The 20,346-nt window shown below is 50.6% G+C and overlaps 1 protein-coding gene across 1 annotated transcript in view; it reads left to right on the plus strand.

Annotated features, from left to right (window-relative positions):
* The window catches only part of LOC142246490 (E3 ubiquitin/ISG15 ligase TRIM25-like), a 32,497-nt gene extending 15,626 nt beyond the window's left edge, over positions 1–16,871 (plus strand). Inside the window, exon 2 of the mRNA XM_075319554.1 lies at positions 14,794–16,871. Within this exon, the coding sequence (XP_075175669.1) occupies positions 14,795–16,546 (1,752 nt within the window). The 5' untranslated portion in view covers position 14,794 and the 3' untranslated portion in view covers positions 16,547–16,871. The remainder of the gene's footprint in view (positions 1–14,793) is intronic.
* The last annotated feature ends 3,475 nt before the right edge of the window (positions 16,872–20,346 follow it).

The raw sequence follows: 20,346 nt of genomic DNA on the forward strand, positions 1-20,346 counted from the left end.
TCTCTTATTATCTACAGATATTTCATGATCATTCCATGTCTAATTTGCCCAAGAAACCTTTAATACATCTACATAATATACACCTAATATGTTATTATCTTCATTCTTTTTATTTATTCCTTTTCATCATTCTTTTTAGTATGTCCCCTCACACGGTAGTTTGGGATATAAGGTGAATGCAATTAGACATAGTCATATGTGTACTACGATTATCAATCATATGTAGTCTGACAAATAGATTGTCAATATGACATCAGTGATGCAAGGGGCCTCTGGATAGGGGTGAGAGCACCAAGGAAAGGCCTAGAGTGGCATGGTAGTAAGGTAACTGCGTGGAGGGGCTCCCTCCACGCAGTTACCTTACTACCATGCCACTCTAGGCCTTTCCTTGGTGCTCTCACCCCTATCCAGAGGCCCCTTGCATCACTGATGTCATATTGACAATCTATTTGTCAGACTACATATGATTGATAATCGTAGTACACATATGACTATGTCTAATTGCATTCACCTTATATCCCAAACTACCGTGTGAGCCCCTTCACATCATATGCCAACGACCCCTCTCTTTTCGGGTTCTCCCTGTCTACTCTACCAGTAGCAACCATTTCCTCCTGTTGGATTAACCCATTAGCGGACTTTATTAATTCCTCTTGCTCACAGGTCCTGTTGTACCTACATGATTCTTCACCATATCCATTTCCACGGTGCTCTTGACCCCTGATGAAGGCTCCTGCGTGAGCCGAAGCGTTGGCGGGCAGTACTATATTTGGTGAAAAATAAAGAAATTTTGTTCAAGCATATCATACCTGGACTTACCATTTTTTCATACACTGTGTGCCGGGATTACCCCTCTTGATTGAGTTATTGGTGAGGTGCAGCAGCGGGTTTTCACCCATTGACTTTAATTCATTGATTTTCTTAAAGGCCGGAAAAAAAAACGCATCCAGTTTCGATACGGTTTTTATGTCACAGCGTACAGAACTGGTGCCGAAAATTGTCTGCACCAAATCTGCAACGTGTGCACATAGCCTAGGCTAAGTTCACACAGGGCATCTTTTACTGCGTTTTTGTTTTGTTGTTGAAATATCTTTTATCACTTTATGTAAATGAGCTGTTCCAGGCTATGGGGCGGATGCTGTCTGGCAGATAACTCCGCCTCCAGATATTACTTTAAATAAAAGGGGCGTTACCAGTGTGATGTCTGACGGCCGCTGTCTGCAGAGCCGTATGTGATTATGACACTTCCGCAGGTTCCTCTCAGCTTCAGTCTCCAGCTTGCAGGCAGGCAGTGTTGCAACATTGTTGCAATGAAACAGCTCTGGGAGCTGCAAAAAAATGTTTCTGTCAGTGAGGCTATGTGTGCATGTTGCGTACTGTCACTGCAGAAATTTCTATAGCGATTTGAACAGCACACGTGCGCTTCAAATCGCTGCAGAAAGAGTCCGTAATGAAAAAAAGGCCGATTCCATGCACTCTGACTGCAGCCCCTCCCATAGACTGAGCAGGAGCTGCATGCAGAGCGCACAAAAGAAGTGACATGTCACTGCTTAGAACGCGCGCTTCGGGCAGCAGCCGAAACGCTGCCCTCTAAGACGCCACGTGCGCACGGCTCCTGCATAGTCTTCATAGATTATGCTGGGGACGCATGCAGTTACGCTGCGGTGCAGATCGCAGCGTAACTGCATGTAAATATGCAACGTGCGCACATAGCCTTAGGCTGCTTTCACACATCAGTTTTTTGCAATTAGGCACAATCCGGTTTGTGCCTGATGCAACGGATCCGTCTCAGTGTGTAAAAACAGATGGGACGGATCCGAAAAAAAACGGATCCGTTTTTTTCTTTATCGTTCCTTATGGGAGACCCAAACCATGGGTGTATAGCTTCTGCCTCCGGAGGACACACAAAGTACTACACTCAAACGTGTAGCTCCTCCCTCCGGGCTATATACACCCCCTGGATGACAATCTACCCAGTTCAATGCTTTGTGTTTCAGGAGGATCACACACTTGCATTCTCTGATATTTTTTTATTTTAATTTTAAAGATTTGGAAGAAAAGCGGGTCCAGTCTGGACTCCCGGCATGTCCCTTCACATCCCACTCTGTCGGGTGCTGTTAAGGTTGACTTTATAAGGCTGGAGCCTTCACATGCCGCGCTCCTTCTCATCCTCTGTCGAGGCTCTGTTTGAAGTGGGAGCCTCCACGGTCCTCTCTGCTTGCAGAAGGCCGGTCTCCATCCGCAGCCCTGTCTGGTCCCTGCTGGAAGGAGCGTTAACCCCCACTCAGGGACATGGCCCTGCGTCTCAAAAGCTAAGTATTGAGACGTTTTTTCAGGGGTCCCGGGTACTTTTATTGGGGGGACAGTATGTGCTTTAGCGTTACTGTAAATTCCGGCCGGTTCTGGGGGTTTTCCCTGAGAACCGCGCCGAAGGTGCCTGCTCGTCGGCCGCATTTTAAAATCTAGGCCCCGGCTTCAGTTTGGGCCTAGTTTCGGTTTCGGCTTCTCTGCATGTTTTGCATACAGCGCCGCCCACCGCCCGACCAGCAGAGGGGAGGGCACTCCTCTCTGGGGAGATGTTCCCTCCCCTGTATCTCTCCCTGTATCTCTCTGCCCTCCGTTTTTCCCGCTCTTGGGCTTATACACGCCCCCCCTCCTTCTCCCAGCGCCATTTTCTCAGCGTTCTTACACTGGAAGGCGCTGGATGCTACATACTGTCAGGAAGTCTGACGCTTCACAGGGTCTTTGAGCGGTGGAATCCGGAGGGTACACAGAGAGCGGGCTGGTAAGCCACAACCTTCGGTTGTGGACTATTATTACACTCTCAGGGCATTCTACAGGAGTGTATTCTTGCTGCAGAGCTTCCACCTCAGCAGCATGTCTGTCACCTGAAGCAAGGCTGCTAACATGTACGCTATATGCACTGCATGTAAGCTCATTCTGCCAGAGCCAAGCACATACCCACATTGTGATGCCTGTGCTAACATGTTTGTGTCTCAGCCTGGAGCTTCCTCAGGGGTCCCTCCGGCTGCTCTGGCCCCGGTGGCTGAACCCCCGGCTTGGGTAGCTTCCTTTTCACAAGCTATTTCCCAGTCTTTTGCCGACTCCATGGGGCAGCTGTCCCGGACACTGCTGTCCATGCATCAGCCCCCTTCTCAGGGTGCCTCTGCGGCTCCGAGCTCTGCAGAGCACTCAGAGCATGTCCTAGGACCCCGTCCCCCTAAACGGAGACGCAGGGAACCTTCTCCTTCCTCGTCCCACGGCTTTGATTCACAAGCCGAGGTGCAGGGCGAGGAGGATTCGTTTACTGTGGGCTCAGACGCTGCCTCTATGTACCCCATTGACTTGTCTGAGGGTGATGCGGATGTTAGTGACTTGATTGCGTCCATTAACTCCGTACTGAACCTCAATCCACCAGAGTCAGAGGAACAAGCCTCTCTGGTAGAGGTACACCAGTTTACCTCTCCTAAGAAACCTAGGAGTATGTTTTTTAACCACTCCAGCTTTCACACCACTGTCAACAAGCCCAGGGCCTGTCCTGACAAACGTTTTCCGAAGCGTAGTTCAGATGACCGTTTTCCTTTTCCACCAGAGGTTGTTAAGGACTGGGCCCAGTCCCCAAAGGTAGACCCTCCGGTGTCCAGAATCTCAGCCCGCACAGTCGTAGCTGTGGCTGATGGCACTTCTCTTAAGGATCCCACTGACCGCCAGGTTGACCTTCTGGCCAAGTCTGTATATGAGGCGGCAGGAGCCTCGTTCTCCCCGTCTTTTGCGGCAGTGTGGGCTCTTAAGGCAGTCTCTGCCTCTCTGGCGGAGATTCATTCCCTCTCCAGGGACTCTATTCCTGAGACGGATGCCTTAACTTCTCAAGCTTCGGCTTTTGCATCCTACGCCATGTCTGCCATCCTGGAGGCTTCTCACCGCACGGCGGTGGCCTCCGCTAACTCCCTCGCGATCCGCAGGATCTTGTGGCTTCGAGAGTGGAAAGCAGATGCTTCCTCTAAGAAGTACCTTGCGAGTCTCCCCTTTGCTGGGTCCCGGCTGTTCGGGGAACAGCTGGATGACATAATTAAGGAAGCTACTGGCGGGAAGAGTACTTCCTTGCCACAAACTAAAGCCAAGAAACCTGTCCAGGGCAGGAACCAATCGAGGTTTCGTTCCTTTCGTTCCTCTAGCTGGTCATCCTCTAAGCCCTCGGCCTCGTCCACTACCGCAGCCAAGGATCGTAAATCCAACTGGCGCGCAAAGCCGCGTCCTCAAAAGACCGGAGGAGCCGCTGCCACTAAGGCAGCCTCCTCGTGACTATCTGGCCGCGCCAGCAACGTCCTTGGTCGGTGGCAGGCTCTCCCACTTTGGCGACGTGTGGTTGCAACACGTCTCCGATCAGTGGGTGCGGGATATCATCTCCCACGGCTACAGGATAGAATTTTCTTCCAGCCCGCCAAACAGATTTTTTCTGTCCACCCCCCCCTGCTCCAAAGCCGCCGCCTTCTCTCAGGCCGTGGCATCCCTGCAGGCCAACGGGGTAATTATTCCGGTTCCCGCCCGGGAACGGTTCAGAGGTTTCTACTCAAACCTCTTTCTAGTTCCCAAGAAGGACGGTTCCTTCCGGCCCATCCTGGATCTCAAGCTTCTCAACAAGCATGTTCAGGTGCGGCATTTTCGCATGGAATCTCTGAGATCGGTCATTGCCTCAATGACCCAAGGAGATTTTCTGGCATCCATCGACATCAGAGATGCCTATCTGCATGTGCCTATTGCGTTTTCACACCAGCGTTGGCTTCGCTTTGCGATCGGAGAGGAACATTTCCAATTCGTGGCTCTCCCCTTCGGCTTAGCCACGGCCCCTCGAGTATTCACCAAGGTCATGGCAGCAGTGGTTGCGGTCCTGCACCTCCAGGGGTTGGCAGTGATTCCTTACCTGGACGACCTTCTAGTCAAGGCCTCATCCAGTGCAGACTGCCAGCGGAGTGTCTCTCTCACTCTCGCCACGCTAGTTCAGTTCGGGTGGCTTGTCAACCTGCCCAAGTCCACTCTGACCCCGACCCAGGTGCTTTTGTACCTAGGGATGCAATTCGAGACTGCCGGCACTTGTCAAGTTGCCCTTAGTCAAACAGCAGTCCCTTCGTCTGGCGGTGCGCTCTCTGCTGAGGCACCGCCGTCATTCCATCAGACACCTCATGCAGGTGCTGGGTCAGATGGTGGCGTCCATGGAAGCGGTCCCCTTTGCTCAGTTCCATCTGCGTCCCCTGCAGCTGGACATTCTCCGCTGTTGGGACAAGCGGATCTCTTCCTTGCACAGGCAGGTGGCTCTGTCGTCACAGACCAGGAGCTCCCTTCAGTGGTGGCTTCAGCCCCTCTCTCTGTCTCAGGGACGCTCCTTCCTGACTCCGTCCTGGGTGATCCTCACCACGGATGCCAGCCTCTCCGGTTGGGGAGCAGTATTTCTCCATCACCGAGCACAGGGCACTTGGACTCCGTCCGAATCAGCCCTCTCGATCAATGTGCTGGAGATCAGAGCTGTGTTTAGCTCTCCTAGCCTTTCAGGTTGCCTACATCAATCACCAGGGCGGGACTCACAGCCGTCTGGCGATGTTGGAGGTTCAACGAATCCTCCAGTGGACGGAGGACTCCAAGTCCACCATATCTGCAGTCCACATCCTAGGCGTGGAAAACTGGGAGGCCGATTACCTCAGCCGTCAAACCGTAGACAGCGGCGAGTGGGCCCTGCATCCGTCAGTGTTCAGATCAATCTGCCGCAAGTGGGGCACTCCGGAAGTGGATCTAATGGCATCCCGGCACAACAACAAGGTTCCGGTTTACGTGGCTCGCTCCCACGATCCTCAAGCCTTCGCAGCAGACGCACTGGTTCAAGATTGGTCTCAGTTCCATCTGGCCTATGTGTTTCCCCCTCTAGCGCTCTTGCCCAGGGTTCTGCGCAAGATCAGAATGGAGGGCCGTCGAGTCATACTCATTGCTCCGGACTGGCCCAGGCGAGCTTGGTACCCAGACCTGCTCCGTCTGTCCGTAGAGGTGCCGTGGCATCTCCCGGACCGCCCAGACCTTCTCTCTCAAGGTCCGTTCTTCCGCCAGAATTCTGCGGCTCTCAGATTGACGGCGTGGCTCGAGTCCTGGATCCTGACGGCTTCAGGCATTCCCTCTGAGGTCATCTCCACCATGACTCAGGCTCGGAAGTCTTCCTCGGCCAAGATTTACCACAGGACTTGGAGGATTTTCCTGTCCTGGTGTCGCTCTTCCGACCATGCTCCTTGGCCGTTCTCCTTGCCGACCATCCTGTCTTTTCTACAGTCCGGTCTACAGCTGGGACTGTCCCTCAATTCCCTCAAGGGACAGGTGTCGGCTCTGTCGGTATTGTTCCAGCGGCGTATCGCCCGACTGGCTCAGGTGCGCACCTTCATGCAGGGCGCATCTCACATCATTCCTCCTTACCGGCGGCCCTTGGATCCCTGGGACCTTAATCTGGTCCTCACGGCCTTACAGAAACCCCCCTTTGAGCCTCTCAGGGAGGTTCCCTTGTTTAGACTTTCACAGAAAGTTGTTTTTCTAGTAGCCATAACTTCTCTCAGGAGAGTTTCTGATTTGGCTGCGCTATCTTCGGAATCCCCCTTTTCTTCGGCGCTCCATTGGGAGACCCAGACGATTGGGTGTATAGCACTGCCTCCGGAGGCCACACAAAGCATTACACTAAAAAGTGTAAGGCCCCTCCCCTTCTGGCTATACACCCCCCGTGGGATCACGGGCTGCTCAGTTTTCAAGCTTTGTGCGAAGGAGGTCAGACATCCACGCATAGCTCCACTGTTTAGTCAGCAGTAGCTGCTGACTATATCGGATGGAAGAAAAGAGGGCCCATACTAGGGCCCCCAGCATGCTCCCTTCTCACCCCATTCCTATTGGCGGTGTTTGTTAAGGTTGAGGTACCCATTGTGGGTACGGAGGCTGGAGCCCACATGCTGCTTTCCTTCCCCATCCCCCTGAGGGCTCTGAGGAAGTGGGATCTTACCGGCCCCCAAGCCCTGAGGCCGGGCTCCATCCACAGACCCGTAGAACCTGCTGGATACGGAGCTGGGTAGCGTTCAGGGACAAGGCCCTGCAACATTCAGGTACTCTGTGTCCCCGTATGGACAGGCCGCGCACACTCCAGACTTGCTGGGTGTGCTAGTGCGCCGGGGACAGTAGCGCTGCGCGCTGGGGTTACAGTCACTGCAGTTTCTCTGAGGGACTTTATGTGTTGGGGACTGCCGCGCCGGCCGCCCCTGGAGCGGCGGCGCGGCTGAGACTTGTGGTGCGCCGGGGACTTAGCGCCGACCGTGCTTTTACGACGGCGGCGCTTATAAATCTAGTCCCCGGCTTTTGCGGCCTAGCTCCGCTTCGTTCCCGCCCCCACCCTGTCAATCAGGGCAAGGGAGAGACGCTGTACGATAGTCAGCGCAGAGGGCTGGAGTCTTATTTACATACTCCAGCCCTCTCACTGGGCACAGTGGGACGCCAGTTCCCGCTCTTTGTCTGCAGCACGCCCAGGGCCCGCCCCTCTCCACAGGACGCCGGCAGCCATTCCTACATGCAGTCTGGCTGGAGAACGGACACAGGCTCTGGGAGACCCAGACAAGGGATTTCTGGCGACCACACACCCGCGTTAAGCGGGCGGTAAGCAGCACATTAGTGCTGGCCCCACTAGTGCCACAGTGTTATATTGGTGTATTTTTTTCTCTATACCATATATATATATATATATTGCACTGTAAGGTCGCTTCTTGGCTGTATACCCTATATTGCTCTGAGGAGACGACAACATGTCATCCGCAAAACGCAAGGGTGCCAAGACACAGGCTGTATACGCTGCTTGTGCCGCTTGTGGGGCTGATCTACCGGCAGGCTCCAAAGACCCCCATTGTGTGCAATGTTCGGTCCCTGTGCCACTTCGTCAGCCGGAGTCTATGGTGGTAGTGGCCCAGGCAGAGTCACCGGTGAACCCTGCCCCGGTGACGGGGACAGAGTTTGCAGTTTTTGCTGACAAGATGTCTGTCACTATGACAAAAATCCTAGAGACCTTGCAGGCCAGGCCGGTCACTCAGACCATGGACACTGCTGCGTCAATGTTCCCCGGTCCCCCTCAGTTGGAGTTAATCCGTGCTTCAAGGGGGTCCCAGGCATCTCAGGCTGAAGGCTCTGACTCAGATGACAGTCCCAGGCAGCCTAAGCGAGCTCGCTGGGAGAGACCCTCCACGTCATCACGCGGATCAGGGTCTCAGCGAGAAGAGTCTCTGCGTGATGAGACAGAGGAGGGTGATCAGGAGTCTAATCCTGAGACCGCTCTCAATCTGGATACTCCTGATGGTGACGCCATGGTAAATGACCTTATAGCGGCCATCAATAGACTGTTGGATATTTCTCCCCCAGCCCCTTCAGCAGAAGAGGCAGCTGCACAGCAGGAGAAGTTCCATTTCAGGTATCCCAAGCGTAAACTGAGTACTTTTCTGGACCACGCTGACTTCAGAGAATCAGTCCAGAAACACCATGCTTATCCAGACAAGCGTTTCTCCAAACGTCTTAAGGATACACGTTATCCCTTTCCCCCTGACGTGGTCAAACGCTGGACCCAGTGTCCAAAGGTGGATCCCCCAATCTCCAGGCTTGCGGCTAGATCCATAGTTGCAGTGGAGGATGGGGCTTCACTTAAAGATGCCAATGACAGACAGATGGACCTGTGGTTGAAATCTGTCTATGAAGCTATCGGCGCGTCGTTTGCTCCAGCATTCGCGGCCGTGTGGGCACTCCAAGCTATTTCAGCTGGTCTGGCACAGGTGGACTCTATCATACGTCCAGCAGTGCCGCAAGTGAAGTCCTTAACTTCGCAAATGTCTGCGTTTGCGACCTATGCTATCAACGCTGTCCTGGACTCTACGAGCCGTACCTCAATGGCGTCTGCCAACTCGGTGGTTTTGCGCAGAGCCTTGTGGTTAAAAGAATGGAAAGCGGATTCTGCTTCCAAAAAATGTTTAACCAGCTTGCCACTATCTGTAGACAGACTGTTTGGTGAGCAATTGGCTGAAATCATTAAACAGTCCAAGGGTAAAGACTCCTCCTTACCCCAGCCCAGATCAAGCAAACCTCAACAAAGGAGGTGGCAGTCGAGGTTTCGGTCCTTTCGAGGCTCCGGCAAGGCCCAATTCTCCTCGTCCAAAGGGACTCAGAAAGAGCAAAAGGGCTCAGATTCCTGGCGGGCTCACTCACGCCCCAAGAAAGCAACCGGAGGAACCGCTTCCAAGGCGGCTGCCTCATGACTTTCGGCCTCCTCCCTCCGCATCCTCGGTCGGTGGCAGGCTCTCCCGCTTTTGCGACATTTGGCTGCCACAGGTCAAGGACCGGTGGGTAACAGACATTTTGTCTCACGGGTACAGGATAGAGTTCAGTTCTCGTCCTCCGCCTCGGTTCTTCAGAACTTCCCCACATCCCGACCGAGCAGATGCTCTTCTGCAGGCGGTGGGCTCACTAAGAGCAGAAGGAGTGGTGATCCCTGTTCCTCTTCAGGAACAAGGGCAAGGTTTTTACTCCAATCTCTTCGTGGTTCCAAAAAAGGACGGCTCGTTCCGTCCTGTTCTGGACCTAAAGCTGCTCAACAAGCATGTGAACGCCAGGCGGTTCCGGATGGAATCCCTCCGCTCCGTCATTGCCTCAATGTCTCAAGGAGATTTCCTTGCATCAATAGACATCAAAGATGCTTATCTCCACGTGCCGATTGCTACAGAGCACCAACGTTTTCTACGTTTTGTGATAGGACACGAACATCTCCAGTTCGTAGCTCTGCCATTTGGTCTGGCGACAGCCCCACGGGTTTTCACCAAGGTCATGGCGGCAGTGGTAGCAGTCTTGCACTCCCAGGGACACTCGGTGATCCCTTACTTGGACGATCTACTTGTCAAAGCACCCTCTCAAGAGGCATGCCAACACAGCCTGAATGTTGCGCTGGAGACTCTCCAGACTTTCGGGTGGATCATCAACTTTTCAAAGTCAAATCTGTCACCGACTCAATCACTAACGTATCTTGGCATGGAGTTTCATACTCTGCCAGCGATAGTGAAGCTTCCGCTGGACAAGCAGCGGTCACTACAGACAGGGGTACGGTCTCTCCTTCATGGTCAGTCGCACTCCTTAAGGCGCCTCATGCACTTCCTAGGGAAGATGGTGGCAGCAATGGAGGCAGTCCCGTTTGCACAGTTTCATCTGCGCCCACTTCAATGGGACATTCTCCGCCAATGGGACGGGAAGTCAACTTCCCTGGACAGGAAAGTCTCCCTTTCCCAGACGGCCAAGGACTCTCTGCAATGGTGGCTTCTTCCCACCTCATTATCACAGGGAAGATCATTCCTGCCCCCATCCTGGGCAGTGGTCACGACAGACGCGAGTCTGTCAGGGTGGGGAGCAGTTTTTCTCCACCACAGGGCTCAAGGGACGTGGACTCAGCAGGAGTCCACCCTTCAGATCAATGTTCTGGAAATCAGGGCAGTGTATCTAGCCCTACTAGCCTTCCAGCAGTGGCTGGAAGGAAAGCAGATCCGAATTCAGTCGGACAACTCCACAGCGGTGGCATACATCAACCACCAAGGAGGGACACGCAGTCGGCAAGCCTTCCAGGAAGTCCGGCGGATTCTGTTGTGGGTGGAGGACAGAGCATCCACCATATCAGCGGTTCACATCCCGGGCGTAGAAAACTGGGAAGCAGACTTCCTCAGTCGCCAGGGTATGGACGCAGGGGAATGGTCCCTTCACCCGGACGTGTTTCAGGAAATCTGTCGCCGCTGGGGGGTGCCGGACGTCGACCTAATGGCGTCGCGGCACAACAACAAGGTCCCGACGTTCATGGCGCGGTCTCGCGATCAAAGAGCTCTGGCGGCAGACGCCTTAGTGCAAGATTGGTCGCAGTTCCGGCTCCCTTATGTGTTCCCACCTCTGGCACTCTTGCCCAGAGTGCTACGCAAGATCAGATCCGATTGCAGCCGCGTCATACTCGTCGCCCCAGACTGGCCGAGGAGGTCGTGGTACCCGGATCTGTGGCATCTCACGGTCGGCCAACCGTGGGCACTACCAGACCGACCAGACTTACTGTCCCAAGGGCCGTTTTTCCATCGGAATTCTGCGGCCCTGAACCTGACTGTGTGGCCATTGAGTCCTGGATCCTAGCGTCTTCAGGATTATCCCAAGGAGTCGTTGCCACCATGAGACAGGCTAGGAAGTCCACTTCTGCTAAGATCTACCACAGAACGTGGAGGATTTTCTTATCCTGGTGCTCTGCACAAGGAGTATCCCCCTGGCCATTCGCGTTACCTACTTTTCTTTCCTTCCTGCAATCTGGGTTGGAAAAGGGCTTGTCGCTCGGCTCCCTTAAAGGGCAAGTCTCGGCACTATCCGTGTTTTTTCAGAAGCGTCTAGCACGACTTTCTCAGGTGCGCACGTTCCTGCAGGGGGTTTGTCATATCGTCCCTCCGTACAGGCGGCCGTTAGATCCATGGGATCTAAACAGGGTACTAGTTGCTCTCCAGAAGCCGCCCTTCGAGCCTCTGAGGGATGTTTCACTTTCTCGTCTCTCACAGAAAGTGGTCTTTCTAGTGGCGGTCACGTCTCTTCGGAGAGTGTCTGAGCTAGCAGCGCTGTCATCCAAGGCTCCCTTCCTGGTGTTCCACCAGGACAAGGTAGTGCTGCGCCCCATTCAGGAGTTTCTCCCTAAGGTGGTATCCTCTTTTCATCTTAATCAGGATATCTCCTTGCCTTCCTTTTGTCCTCATCCAGTTCTTCGGTATGAAAAGGATTTACATTTGTTAGATCTGGTGAGAGCACTCAGAATCTACATTTCCCGCACGGCGCCCCTGCGCCGCTCGGATGCACTCTTTGTCCTTGTCGCTGGTAAGCGCAAAGGGTCGCAGGCTTCAAAAGCCACCCTGGCTCGATGGATCAAAGAACCAATTCTTGAAGCCTACCGTTCTGCTGGGCTTCCGGTTCCATCAGGGCTGAAGGCCCATTCTACCAGAGCCGTGGGTGCGTCCTGGGCATTACGACACCAGGCTACGGCTCAACAGGTGTGCCAGGCAGCTACCTGGTCGAGTCTGCACACTTTCACCAAACATTATCAGGTGCATACCTATGCTTCGGCGGACGCCGGCCTAGGTAGAAGAGTCCTGCAGGCGGCAGTTACCTCCCCGTAGGGGAAGGCTGTCTTTGCAGCTCTAACATGAGGTATTTCTTTACCCACCCAGGGACTGCTTTTGGACGTCCCAATCGTCTGGGTCTCCCAATGGAGCGCCGAAGAAGAAGGGAATTTTGTTACCGTAAATTCCTTTTCTTCTAGCTCCTATTGGGAGACCCAGCACCCGCCCTGTTGTCCTTCGGGATTGTTGGTTTTTTTTTTTCGGGTACACATGTTGTTCATGTTGAACGGTTTTCAGTTCTCCGATGTTACTTCGGAGTGAATTTGTTTAAACCAGTTATTGGCTTTCCTCCTTCTTGCTTTAGCACTAAAACTGAGCAGCCCGTGATCCCACGGGGGGTGTATAGCCAGAAGGGGAGGGGCCTTACACTTTTTAGTGTAATGCTTTGTGTGGCCTCCGGAGGCAGTGCTATACACCCAATCGTCTGGGTCTCCCAATAGGAGCTAGAAGAAAAGGAATTTACGGTAAGTAACAAAATTCCCTTCTTTGGTGTTTCACCAAGACAAGGTGGTTCTTCGTCCGTCTCCGAACTTTCTCCCTAAGGTGGTGTCTCCTTTCCACCTTAACCAGGACATTTCATTGCCTTCTCTTTGTCCGGCCCCTGTGCATCGCTTTGAAAAGGCGTTGCATACCTTGGATTTGGTGCGGGCGCTCCGAATCTATGTGTCACGCACCGCCGTTTTTAGGCGGTGGACCTCACTTTTTGTGCTAACCACTGGTCAGCGCAAGGGTCTCGCTGCTTCTAAACCGACCCTAGCTCGTTGGATCAGGTCGGCTATCACCGATGCCTACCAGTGTTCTCAGGTGCCTCCCCCGCCAGGGATTAAGGCGCACTCGACCAGAGCTGTCGGTGCCTCCTGGGCTTTCAGGCACCAGGCTACGGCTCAGCAGGTTTGTCAGGCTGCCACGTGGTCCAGTCTGCACACTTTTTCGAAGCACTACCAAGTGCATGCTCATGCTTCGGCAGATGCAAGCTTGGGCAGACGCATTCTTCAGGCGGCTGTCGCCCATTTGTGAAGTTAGGTTTTGCCTACTTCTCAGTTTGGTTTATTCCCACCCATGGACTGCTTTGGAACGTCCCATGGTTTGGGTCTCCCATAAGGAACGATAAAGAAAAAGAGAATTTTGTTTACTTACCGTAAATTCTTTTTCTTATAGTTCCGACATGGGAGACCCAGCACCCTCCCTGTTGCCTGTTGGCAGTTTTTTTGTTCCGTGTGTTTCACCGGCTGTTGTTAGTAGTCAGAGTTCCGGTTATTCCGAGTTTTACTCTATCTCTACTTATGGGTGGATGTCTTCCTTCAGCTTTTGCACTGAACTGGGTAGATTGTCATCCAGGGGGTGTATATAGCCCGGAGGGAGGAGCTACACGTTTGAGTGTAGTACTTTGTGTGTCCTCCGGAGGCAGAAGCTATACACCCATGGTTTGGGTCTCCCATGTCGGAACTATAAGAAAAAGAATTTACGGTAAGTAAAGAAAATTCTCTTTTTTTTTTAAAGCTGAGAGAGAGGGAGAGACCCCATCATTACCGCACACCCCGGCACTCTCGCACGCCTCATCACCGCACACACCCCGGCACTCCCGCACACATCATCACCGCACACACCCGGCACTCCCGCACGCATCATCATCACCGCACACACCCCGGCATTACCTCAGTGACGTCACCGCTGACAGCGCGACTCTCTTCAGTTGCTGCGTGGAGCTCTGAGGAGCGGCGGTGAGAAGCAGAATTCAAGCTGGAGTCTTATCAATCTCATAAATAATCTCATTGATTATAATGGTGTCTTTTTTTACTGGACAAAATAGTGCAGCATGTAGTAATGTAGCGAGTGACAAGTTGGATACACGATGTAGCAGGTGACAGGTGGGCTTCAGTAATGTAGCGGGTGACAAGTTGGATACAGCGATGTAGCAGGTGACAGGTGGGCTGCAGTGATGTAGCAGGTGACAGGTGGGCTGCAGTAATGTAGCGGGTGACAAGTTGGATACAGCGATGTAGCAGGTGACAGGTGGGCTGCAGTAATGTAGCGGGTGACAAGTTGGATACAGCGATGTAGCAGGTGACAGGTGGGCTGCAGTAATGTAGCGGGTGACAAGTTGGATACAGCGATGTAGCAGGTGACAGCTGGCCGGAGTGATGTTGCGGGTTTCAGACTTGGGACAGTGGGTGTAGTGATGTACCAGGCTGGGTGCAGTAATCTAGCTGGTTGTAGACCGGGGGCTTCGCTGCAGCAGGTGACACGCTTGCTGCGGTGATGTAGTGGGCCGCTGGTGTGGAGAGACCATGAACTAAAGGGGTTTTAGTCAAAGGATATTAATGAGCTTAATGCCTGACACCTACCAAAGAGAAAGTAAATAATTAGTTTCGATTCATTTTTGAAGTACCATCTAGTTTAGAACAAAGAAGCAGATTGGCTGCTCTGGGATCGGCCTCTTATATTTTGGATTATTGTGACTCTGCTTGGTAATGTGGTTGCTCCAAAAACAACAAAATGTTTCACATGAGCTGCCATATTGCCTGATGCGTCCCAGAATATCTAACACATGTTCCGTTTTCATTGGTTACAGAATGGAGTCTGGTGACTTTAAGGACGAGCTGAACTGCTCCATCTGCCTGAGCCTCTGCACAGATCCCGTATCCCTGAGATGTGGACACTTCTTCTGCCGCTATTGTATTATCAGTGCGCTGGATGCACAGGAGGCGGCTGGAGTGTATTCCTGTCCTGACTGCAGAGCACAATATCCGGAGCGTCCGGCCCTGGAGAAGAAAACAAAGATGGAGAATATAGTGGAAAAATTGTTATCTACTGAGCCTGAGATGGAGGAGACCAGAATCTTCTGCTGTTACTGTACAAAGTCCCCTGTCCCGGCTGTGAAATCCTGTCTACACTGTGAGAACTCCCTGTGTGACGAGCACCTGACTGTCCACAACAAGACAATGGATCATATGTTAACAGAACCCACTGGCAGCTTAGGTAACAAAAGATGTTACTTCCACAAGAAAGTTCTGGAGTATTACTGCCCGGTGGACGCAGCTTGTCTGTGTGTGTCTTGCTGTCTGGTTGGCGAACACCAAGGACACAAGGTGGAGCTTCTAGATGAGGCTTCTGAGAAGAAGAAGGAGAACCTGAGGAAATATCTGGATGAACTAAAAGAAGGAAAAGCAGAAATTCAGAAACAAGTCCAGGATCTTCAGAATCATAAGACAAAAATCAAGGAAAAAGCCTCTGATAAAAGGAAGAACATCAGTAACATAGTTATGGATATGAAGAAGCAACTGGAAATGGCAGAAAAGAAAGCGCTGAGTGAGGTCTCCAGGCAGGAGGAGAAGATTGTGTCCCAGATATCTCATCAGATCCAGAATCTGGAAATACAGGAGGACGAACTGTCCAAGAAGATGCATCACGTGGAGGAGATGTGTCGTGTCACCGACCCAATAACACTCTTACAAGAAAGTGACATTACAGAGTGTAATCATGGAGGTGAGAAGAACACACGGGGAGATGGTGGAGAGGTCAGTTCTGGAGATAATATGGATGTGGCTAATGTTCTTGTATCTAGCACCAAAGTGCAGGATAACGGTACTGACCCAATAACTGTGCTACGAAAATCAGACCAAGGAGTGGATTATAATACAAGTATGGCATCTGAAGACACATCTCTAGTCAGTGACCTACATGAGACGACTGATGATATGGATATGATCACTAATGAACTGGATGAGGTTCTGATCTCACTGACCTTACACCGATCTATGAAGGATATTGTCACCAATGCAACATTACAGCTTGGGTTCCATGTCCCAGACATATTGCTGGATGTGGTCACTGCTGATAATACTGTTAAGATTTCAGAAAATTTGAAGACCGCAAGATATTCCAGAATTCTACAAGAAAGACCAAAATCATCAAAAAGATTTGTGGATTACTCCCAGGTGTTAAGCAGATGTGGCCTCTCCTCAGGACGACATTACTGGGAGGTAGAGTGGAACCAGACAGGAAGATGTGACATCGGCATGTGCTATCCCAGTATAGAAAGGGAAGGAGATACGTCTGTGATTGGAGAAAATGATAAATCTTGGATTTTGATCCTGGAAGGTGAAGAGTACTCAGTGATGCATGACTCTATCATAAATTCTCTTTGTTTACAGCCAACATGTCCAAGACTTGGCGTCTTCTTAGACTATGAGGCCGGGCGTCTGTCCTTCTATGAGCTGTGTGACCCCATCAGACGCTTACACACCTTCACCGCCTCCTTCACTGAACCCCTACATGTCGTCTTCTATGTGGATAAAGGAGCCTCTGTTACAATAGTAAACTGAAGTCGATGAAGTCACAATACTGTCCGGATATTTACAGCAGCTTTATTAGGGAGCGTTTATAAGGAGTAATTTAATGTTGATTGTTACATTGTTGAGGCCCATTAGGCAGAGCCTGTTCAGCTTTTCTTGAGGCCAAGTTGAATTTATTTTGTATTATATTGTTAGCTTCTGAAGAAACATTCCAGAACCACAGTTGTTGTAGCGGAGGTGTCATACTGATTTTCCTATGTGACCCAACAGTCGCCCACAAAGTTCCAATATCGGCAAACACTAAGATTGTGGAGGATGATGGGAGTTGTTATGATTCTGTTCTTAGTATTCCAATCTGTTAAATGTTAAAATAATAAAAGTTAAAAAAAAAATCTTACTGTAGTTCTTGTGTTATTTTTTGTTCTGTTGTAGCATCCAAGATTATTTTTGTTTTGGTGTTAGGCGTTTGCAAATGAAGATCTCAGTAGAGGACGTCACTAGGTGAATGTGATTCTTATTGCATCTGTGTAGTAATAATTTACAGGTATCACAAGTCTTACAGGACTAAAACTACTGTGTTTTCCCGACAATAAGACACTGTTACATTATTTTTTGCTTCGAAAAATATGCTAGGGCTTATTTTTGGGGAAACAGGGGTTGTAAGTAAAAAGGCCAAAAAAGGCAGACGCCTCCCAGGAGAATCGTACTTACCGTGTTTCCCCGAAAATAAGACACTGTTTTATATATTTTTTTTTTGCCCCGAAAAAAGCACTAGGGCTTATTTTCAGGGTAGGGTTTATTCTCTTGGATACATGGTTGGGGTTTACCCCCCACCCAAAAAAATGCAGATCCTCCTTCCCAGGATTGTCATACCAGACCCTGGACATCGTGGCTCCCAGGTCCTCCTGCGATCCTCAGCAGGTGCTCCCAGCAGGTATGCTGTCCACGGTCCTCCCATCCTTCTGGCTGACACTCACACATCAGATCGCACTCACACATCAGATCGCACTCACTCATACACACACTCACTCTCATGAGATTGCACATACAATCGCGCACACACACTTACCACATCCGGTGATACCACTTGTTTCCAGCCAGCAAGGGACTCTCTGCTCTCGTCTCTATGATGAGTTCCACCCACAGGTCCTGGTGCTCCACTGCACAGTGTCCTTGGTGCTTATGCCAGGCAGAAACAATTGATATCTGTGTGTGCGATTTGATGTGTGTGTGCGTGTGCGCGCGCGATCTGATGAGTTAGGGTGTGCGTTCCACCGCAGGTTCTTGATGCGTTCTACTGCTATTGCTGAGTATGATTGCGGGGTCTTCTCTTTTCTTTCTTTTGGGGGTTGGGTGTCTGCTTTCTATGATGAAGTGTCCTGCAGTATTCTTTAACTTTTTTGCTGCATGGACACTTCATTATTGAACCGCGACTAGAGTTTATTTTCGGGGTAGGACGTATATTTAAGCTTGTTGAGTGACAGGAGCAAAGTATCAGATAATATATTCATAGATATCCCCTCCCCCTGTTAGAAATAGCATAAGTATTATACAATCGATTCACTTTGTCTCTTGCAGGACCTTTGTGATTTCATACCCATGTGACCTGGTATCCAGCTTTGTTGGCTGAGGCCCCGCCCCTTCTGGTCACATGGGTATGACCACACAGGTCCTGCAAGGAGATGACGTTAATCGATTGTATAATACGTATGCTATTTCTAACAGGGGGAGGGGATAACTATGAATACCGCCCCAAGATATCTGATCCTCAGCTGCTGTCACTCAACAAGCAGGTAATTTTATAACCTTTACTTTCTTGGATTTTGAAACCTAAATATCTGAGCTGACCACTAATGGTATGTATAGAATCAGCCTGATAGTGCCAGTATAGCACTGTATGTATAGAATCAGCCTGATAGTGCCAGTATAGCACTGTATGTATAGAATCAGCCTGATAGTGCCAGTATAGCACTGTATGTATAGAATCAGCCTGATAGTGCCAGTATAGCACTGTATGTATAGAATCAGCCTGATAGTGCCAGTATAGCACTGACTTTAGCTTATATACGAAAATGATGGTGATTGGTGCACTTTAAAGGGGTTGTCCAGTCTAAAATGTCTAGTCTACACCCTCTCTATGTCACAGCACACGTGTGAATCCTCACATTGTGCACACTGCTCACTCAGACGATTCTCCAGTTTAGCGTATGCGATACGTGTATTCAAGGCCATCATTTTATGGTTACAGTGAGACAAAATATGTTGATATTTTTTATCTTGGGAAAACAGATGATTTAAAGTTCTAAATTTGTACACTTTTTATGTTAAAGAAGTAATTTTTTATTACTTTCATAACAAGAAAGTGAATGATAACATCAGTTGGTTGCTTAAGGAGGAAGGGAGGAGGTGAAAAGAAGGGAAAGAATTGAGGGAAAAAATATCTATTAAAAAAAAAATAAATGCTGGAAGAGTTGAAGGATGATGGGGGAGGGGAAAAATCGGCCAAAGGGGAAAACAAAAACACAAAGGGGTCTATGAATACACGGTCATCAAGAAATTCTGCAATATATACTGTATATAGGTAGTAAAATTAGTTTCAATTGAATTTGGAAATGAGTGCGCTTAGGTTAGGTTACCCGCTGCTTGAGGGAAAAGACTGGCAGGTAAAAGCCTAATTTGGAGAAGTTAGGACAAACAAGTTGCAAATTTCTAACCCCTTCACAACCTTTGACGTACTGGTCGTGTCCCTGCCTTTGTGTCACACACGGAGTAGGAGATATCCGTATACAACGCGTGACACGCAATCAGACCAAACAGGCGTCTGACGCACTACAAAAACACCACAAAAAGGGGGGGGGGACACCGGGGTCACGATACAACGGAGGTCCCTGCTGCTAAGGGGAGGGGGCACCTCCTGCACCACCTCACGCTGACTCCTGAGCTTCCTAGCATCCCTATACAGTTACTTTCAACCTGTCGGCGAGCAGGATACCTTGGACCCAAAGCTGGCTCTAAACTCACCCTGCCTAGTGAGTAGCACAACGAGTACACTAGACTCAACACTACACTAATAAACACGAAAGGAAAGACAGACGGGGGAATAAAGAGAAGGATACAAAACACCAAACTTCACCATAGCAGACGGACTCTAAAGTAGCAGGTGATGGGCACAGGAAAAACCTCAGCAGTTCCTTCCACCAGGATGGCCAAAGTAGAAATGATTCTAACAGCAGCAAGGACTGATGGGAAGGCTCAAGTATTTAACCTGAATGGTTGCTACAGCTGCAAGGCTCAGAGCTGCTGGCAGCAAAAACTGAAATTAACTCTTGAGACACCAAAGGAAAGGAAACCTTGTTTAAATGAGTAGTCAAGATGGAGATGGGAGGCGCCAGTTCTAAGGCTGTCACTAGTCTCAAAACAGCAGGAAGACGACCGTGACACTTTGATGTGGGCTCACATCGCCTCGCCCACATCTTTCCCCGCACATCTTGGCTGATCTGAGGAGGAGGCAATGTTACATCTCATGAATATGGCAGCAAGGATAGAAGAATCGCTCAGTCCCACTGAATACCATGGGTAACCCTGCCGCACTCTCCCGCAGCTCCTGACCGTATCCAGCGCGCTGCTCTGCCTGTTGTATATCTGGATCTGGTATAAGAATTTCCACTTCCATGTCTCCCACTTCTACGCCCAGTTGGGTTACCCCAGCGCCCAGCACGTGGTGGGGCAGAGATACCTGAGAGGTAATTAGTCATCACTCCGGCACATTTTATGTTTTCATTTCAGTCTGATTCATTGGGGCATAGATCAGTAATGTAAAGTATGTACAC

Source organism: Anomaloglossus baeobatrachus, chromosome 7 (genome assembly GCF_048569485.1).
Source record: "Anomaloglossus baeobatrachus isolate aAnoBae1 chromosome 7, aAnoBae1.hap1, whole genome shotgun sequence".
Lineage (NCBI taxonomy): Eukaryota > Metazoa > Chordata > Amphibia > Anura > Aromobatidae > Anomaloglossus > Anomaloglossus baeobatrachus.